General features: G+C 31.5%; 1 protein-coding gene across 1 annotated transcript in view; it reads right to left on the reverse strand.

Moving 5' to 3' along the window:
* The window catches only part of LOC119834300 (sugar transporter ERD6-like 15), an 11,961-nt gene extending 4,810 nt beyond the window's left edge, over positions 1 to 7,151 (reverse strand). Inside the window, exons 1-2 of the mRNA XM_038358639.1 lie at positions 7,050 to 7,151; positions 6,328 to 6,391 (exon numbers count right to left, since the gene is read on the reverse strand). Coding sequence (XP_038214567.1) covers positions 6,328 to 6,391; positions 7,050 to 7,151 — 166 coding nt within the window. The remainder of the gene's footprint in view (positions 1 to 6,327; positions 6,392 to 7,049) is intronic.
* Positions 7,152 to 7,285: the final 134 nt, after the last annotated feature.

Below are 7,285 nucleotides of genomic sequence, written 5' to 3' on the forward strand. Positions count from 1 at the left end.
ACAATTATTGTTGAAAATACGAGGATCTCCAAAAAGTATTGGCTTCTATTCTACGTTTATTTATTCACACCAAATGGAACTTTATACTATCCTAATTCGATAGAGTTCTTTTATAAAAAAGGAAAACAAAAATCAAAACTATTTAATACAAAAGAAACAAAATTTTGCTAACGTATAACAATGGCAAATAATATTTATGTATTATTTGCTTATCTTCTATGAGTACCTTTGAAAGTCTTTGAAAGTACATGAAAACACATTTATTTTATTGTGTAATTTATAATGGTACGGAGTGCAAAATCAAAGGGATTTTTGGCTAATAGTTTTTTATCGTCATTAGTGGAACATATTATAGCAAAGGGGGTAAGATTCTTCTCCCTAAATAGCGGTGTGGTGTCCTCAAATACAAATTCTTTAAAATATACAATGTACGCAACTTACAAAACGTTACTTTTCACCTTTACTTCTCTTATCAGACTGTTTTTGTTTTTCCATGGAATTGCGCATTTTGTGTAAAATCGATTTAAATGAAAATGTTTTTCTTTATTATTTTAGACTCCAAAACAATTTTTTTTTGTTTGTCTGATAATCGGTTTGTATGTATGTCAATCATAATGCAAAAACCAAACCAACCAAAACAAGATTTTTACAAAATTTTATGTGTTGATAGAATTTGAAGTTCAACATACAAAATTATGTTATGGCTATCCATGAACCAAAAAAGAAATTCACGAATATTTCATTAAATGACGTTTCATGCCCAAAAGGTAAAACGGGCCAGTGTTACTAAGACTTCGCTGTGTATCTTTCTGTCCGTCTGAATCAGGCAGTTAGTTATCTGAAACCGAGTAACGTTGTCTTTATATTGCTGCTATAATAACAAATAATAAAAAATCAAGCAATGGTTAGCACGGGACAAATTTGATGGGTGACTAATATATTTCCAGTTGCTCTACCAGTTGCACTCTGATCTACTTTAAACGGACATCCTTCTTACTAATATTATAAATGCGAAAGTTTGTAAGGATGTGTGTGCGTTTGTTGCTCTTTCACACAAAAACTACAGAACCGATTGCAATGAAATTTGATACGTAGACAGCTGGACAAGTGGAATAACATATAGGAAAATTTTTATCCTTATAATCATACGGAATACAGACTTACGCGGGTGAACCGCGGGGCGAAGCTAGTATTTATATAAACTATGTTTTCATATCAAGTATCGAAAACAATAATTTCATCAGTTTATCAGTTATCTTATGAACTGATTAAGATCACCAGTAGATACCTATATACGAATTTCCTTGAGTGAGACAATTTAGTTAATTTTATAATAGTTTCTTCTAAATGGGCATTGGAGGAGTAGGGCTTGATATTTGCAGCAATTACTTACTTGAAAGAAGTCAGCGAGTAAAGGTTGGCGATTATATAAGTGACGAAATCAATTTGTCTTACGGAGTTCCTCAGGGCAGTGTGCTTGGACCCACCTTGTTCTTAGTTTACATAAATCAATTGTGCATGCTTAATATACCTCATTGCAAAATTTTTACTTACGCAGATGACACTGCTTTAATAATTGAAGGACATACTTGGGATACAAAACTATACGCTGACTGTAAAGTCCTGTCGGTGCGGAAACTTTATATCTTAAATATTATACTTCGTACACATGCACACTTGAAATATGATAAACATCTCTTATCAACTATTCGTAGGAATAATAAAATAGTTGTACAAGAATCGTGCAGAACCTGTATCGCGGGGAGGCACTATTATGTAATGGGGCCAAGGCTATACAACAAAAATTTTCCAAAAAAATGTCCATTTATCCACTCACGAAAAATAAACTAAAGTTAGTTTTGAAAGAATGGCTTCTTACTTTGAATTATGAGGATACAGAGGTATTGCTAAATGTTGGGATGTAATACATAATGGAAGTAAAATACATTAAAATTAAGTATTTCTTTATTTATTTCTATTGGACTTATGAATGACTGGCTTTATATATCCAGTCATTCGATCCCAAGACTCGTCGTTGGTCGTAAGGTAACGAGGAGTGAGGGCCTGGTGATCTAAAATACAGGTAAATTTTATTACCTAGTTTAGGCACCAGTCTCACACTTATTTATATACTGAATATGTGTAAACTTACGTACTTAAATGTTGTGAGAAAATAAACTCTTTTTTATTTTATTATTATTAAGAGAAGCGTGCTTTTAGTTTTCTTAAACTACATCTATACTAATCTATACCAATATTATAAAGAGGAAAACTTTGTTTGTTTGGTTGTAATGAATAGGCTCAAAAACTACTGGACCGATTTTAAAAATTCTTTCACCATTCGAAAGCTACATTATCCACGAGTAACATAGGCTATATTTTATTTTGGAAAAAAATAGGGTTCCGTAAAATATTTTCGGTTAACTGAAAAAAATCAACCAATGAAGTTACTTATTTTGCGTACGCTGCCTAAACTACAAAAGATAGAACCATAAAATGTTAAAATTAATTGTAGATCTTATAAATATCTACAAAAAAGTCCGCGACACACTATACCTATCTATGTCGAGTGAGGCACAACAACCAAATTTTTATTTAAAAATCTTGAATTTTTTTTGGACTACATTTCAACGCGATTATTTTACTCATGCTATTAATCTTTATCAAAATAAATTATTTCATCAATAAGTACAGTTTATGTTGATAATATTTGGTCTTTGAATGATTAAAATTGGCCTTTCGTTTTGAAGTTGAGGTGAAATTAAAATATTACGTTTTCCGCTACACGGCCCGTTGCGAAGTGGGCGTCGATAAACTGCTTTCGCGTGAAAGAGCATCTTACAAACATCCATATATTCATCCATACCTAAAAACTTTCACGTTTATAATCTTAGCAGGATCTGGCTGTAGACGTACCACGGGCGAAGCCGGGGCGGACCGCTAGTATTATATATATATTAATTTTCGTTAAATGATTCGTAACAATATACAGTATAAGATAAGAATAAATATGTACGTATGTGTATTGTGTAATGGTAAAATGAAACATAAGATATTATGCCTGTTTTTATCTTTATCGTTTATAATTTACATAATATAATTAAAATATAGCCCATTATTGAAGTGCCTCCCTAAATTATTACAGTAAATTTTATAAGTTTTATGGTTATGGGCTTAGTAGTTAATACATAGGTAATCGACACATAAATTTGAAGTAATTTAAATTGTGTTAAATTGTATTAAATTTAAATTAAGTCGCGTTTTTGTTGCGTCAATATTCGTGGAGTAATTAGCTATGGTTTTTCTTTCTCTTTTTTAGTCAATAAAACCTGTCAAAAAGGTTTAGATGTTACAATTTTTCTTTAAATAATAATATGGTTAGATTCGACCTAGACATTTACCAATTGGTTTTAAGAGATGCGACCATAGACGCAACGTTTTATAAACAACGGAGGTACCCAATTCAAAGATACCTATCTAATGTTTTTTACTTATTTATTCGACAGAACCATTCTCATCAGTATAGTTTACTCAATTCGAAAGGTAGGTAGAAAATAGATTTAATTTAAAATACGATTTCAATAAGATATCCTAAATAATAAAACAAAAATCATAAAACTGACAATAGTAAAATTAATAACAACTAATCAAAATTAAAATGTCTATCGTTATTATCCACTCGAATTTTATAAGAAAATATTTATTTTATTTTGCACCTTGTTCTAACCACAGATAACTTTATAATATATATTTACATAACATTGAATACTAAATTATAAACAATCGGTAGCAGCTAATCAAACAATTGAATGAATTCAGCAGGGTTAGAATGTAAAACTTTAAGATGAAACGTTCCGTCGTGTAGGCTCCACGACATCGTCCACCGTTTTCAGAATACTATAGAGCTAAATAAATAAATTATGAATAAATAAATTTTTGAGAGTCCTAAGACGTTTTATCCGGCCCTCCAATAATAAGAACCCAAAATTTGCGATTATCGTGAAAGGCAAAAATTACCCATAAATTCATATCAATTAATTCAATTAATACGAAAAAATTTTTAAATTAAAAGTAAAGATTGTACCAAAATACGTATAACGCTTAGTAGGTAATGTTGACATGTGACTTGACAAGAATTAAAAATTTCACAAACATGTAGCTCGCTCCTTTATGTTATTTTTTCGACAGTGTCGTAATCTGTTTATTATACTCGTACTACGGACGTACAGTCCTCAAGTCGTTCATAAAGTAGGCACATTGAACTTACATTGAAATACGAACTTAGTACTAAAAACGACTCTGTAACATAAAGACGTCCAATGAAATATATATATATTTTAAAATCGTGATCAATATTTTGCTACGTTGTTTTACAATAATTAATATAATTAAAAAATGATTCCAATTTATAGAATTCAACAGGTTCGTACATTTTGTTCATTATCATTTAGGACATATAATTTACTTTTTTAAGAGCTTTTCTTTATCTGGGAGTCGAGCACAACGCACGCTTCGGCACAAATTGGCCAGCTCGCGTCGGGGAAGAACCACACCCTCACAGAAGATCGGCGTGGAATAATAGTATACTGTGTTTCGTACGGTGGGTGAGGGAGCCAGAGGCCGTTTCCTTTTCCTTGCCCTTCCCAATCCATCCCTTCTTTCCCGTTGTCAAGCCTTTCTATATCCCTAACCCGATAAAAACGTGCAGCGCATTCGCAGAGCATTCAGTAATGATAGAGCTAGCAAGCGCCTCTTAATGTACCTAACATTAAGAGGTTACCACCCATTCACACTTGTAACACTGAATTCTCTTATAAGCTTAACTCGAGTATATTGATCAATACATTGATTTTGTATCGCACTGACCGTTTGGAATGCGGATTAGATTCGAAAGCCTGGTGTATCTACATTCTTATAATAGGTGTGTTTATATTTATTTAATTTAGAGTATCTCCGATATATTTAGTACAAGTGTTTTTAGTCAATGAATATTCTAATGTAAATAGTAATTAAGTATTACATTATCTATATAACAATTTAATTACATTTTTTTCATTTAAAACCAATAATTAAGTGTGCCAATTAGAGTTTCTTTTGTATTTTTACGCTTAAGTCAGAAGCATCATGAAAGAATGACAAACAAAGAAACGAACCAACAAAGTTTTAAAATTTATAATATTAGTATAAGGCAATAAAATTAACACAGGCTACGTTTACTACGGGGAAGTAGATGTGCCGCTGGTGGTTCACAAATCTTTCCCGCAAAAGAGAGCTAAGGGAGCGAGAGAGGGCTCGCAGAAAACGACAGTTTCGCTTGCATTCGCTTTCATTACGTATATAACATTTATTAAACTCAGCATTCTATATTTCCTACAAACATTTATTTTTTTTGTTCAAATTTTGAACGTTATAAATTATTTTTTCCATTATCCTACTAAGTACGTCATGAACAATTAATCTGTAGGTATAATTACTTGCTCACTAATAATTTCACGACAACAATGTAACAATTTTTTCTTTAATTAAGGTACAGAATGTTAATGACTCTCATTTCTTTATTATTGTTTTTGAGATTAGTCAGTAGGCAATTACAGTTTACCTTAAGCGACACCTTCCTTATGTTAATCAAGTAATTAATCGGAATAATTAACATCAGTACGATATCAATTATAAAATACATTGTTGCGCTCGACCCAATTATATGATTGTAATTTAGACATTAATAGTTGATCCATCCATGTGATCCCGTCTTTATAATCACGCGATTTAAGTATATTATAAACTAAGGGTTTTTATAGTCTTATGGTGACAGACATATTATGTATCTTTTTTTCCTATCGAAGCTGAGTTGGAAGCCAAGTTTTTCGCTCTTATTATTTAGTTATTACCAAGCTTAGCCCTAACTTAAAATTTTGCTCATTTGTCATAACCGATGGCAGTATAATATAGAATGTATATTGTTTTATGAGTAGCCTAGCTAATTTTTTCTCCACTTGTCAAACAATATTTTTAATGATGCAATACCCACTTACTATATATTACATACATACATTGCTTATTTCATAATGAAATATAATAGTTACATACAAATATATGTCTCACAGTAATAAAATAATTTGCTATCTCCTTGTGAAAAAGCCGAAAGAAATTCGAAATTTATCTTACGTAATTACTGTATCTAAAATAACGTTGGTGTCCGACATATGTAGGTAGTACTTTTCATTACTGTCACTTGAAGTATTTAATGGGAGTCGAGCACGTTCGTTATTTTATTTCCATAGTCAATCCTTTTTTTATCCCTTACCTTTCCACAAACAGAGGCCATACCTTTTTTGCAGGGGCAAATTTCCTTAGTCGGTAGTGATAGTGCAAACCACTGCTCGGCTCCACCCTAAACAAAAGTATACAAAAAGTAGTTAATAAGAACTTACGGTTCAAGCCGTTCAATATATTAAAACAGAGACAGAATATTTTACAGATTATCAATTCAAATTTCTAAATGCATAGTTTAGTCTATTACGTTTTAGTATATTAGTTTATTATGGTATAGATAGATCGGTCGATAAAAAGACTTCCAGGATTTCATAGTAGATTATATAGAAAGCGACAGAAAGGATAATTTTGATCAATTAGGCTTTTCGCTTCGGCTTACACTATTCTATTGTCATATTATGATGATTCAAACAATAGGAATGCCTAAAAGTTGTGGACTAACAATAAGCGCGTAACCCGATCGTACGTGTAAAATATAGTAGCATTTGATTTCTTTTTCTGTAATTGGATGCCATTATTTCAATGAAACATATTTAAAAGACTTCATTAATTGTGTTTGTTTATAAATAAAAATTTACAGTGTGTGTAGTACAGCTTTTTGAATTGTATTTTTAAAAACAAAAGGATTTGGTTTTTGGGCGATTCCTTCACCGTTGAATATGTACTATATGTTTACCATGGGCAAAGACAGATGGACCGCTACTGTCTAGTCTATTAGATCGGTGTTTTGTTCGATCCTCATATTCCCTCAATTCAATATTTAAAATATTACAGACTCTCGTCATAGCAGGGATTGCTTTAAGCTGCATTTTAGATGGATTTATATTTGGACAAATGTCAGGAATGTTGGAAGCACTGCGCAGAACTGATACCTCCATATCAGTAAACTCTGACGACCTGTCATGGATGGGTAATTGTTTGTTTTGTTTGTTGGAGAATGTGTGTTTTCCCCTTTTAATTAAAAACAGTCATTAATAAATATTAAGCTTCTTTAGAATGACAACGAAAGTAA

This window comes from Zerene cesonia, chromosome 19, assembly GCF_012273895.1.
Source record: "Zerene cesonia ecotype Mississippi chromosome 19, Zerene_cesonia_1.1, whole genome shotgun sequence".
NCBI lineage: Eukaryota > Metazoa > Arthropoda > Insecta > Lepidoptera > Pieridae > Zerene > Zerene cesonia.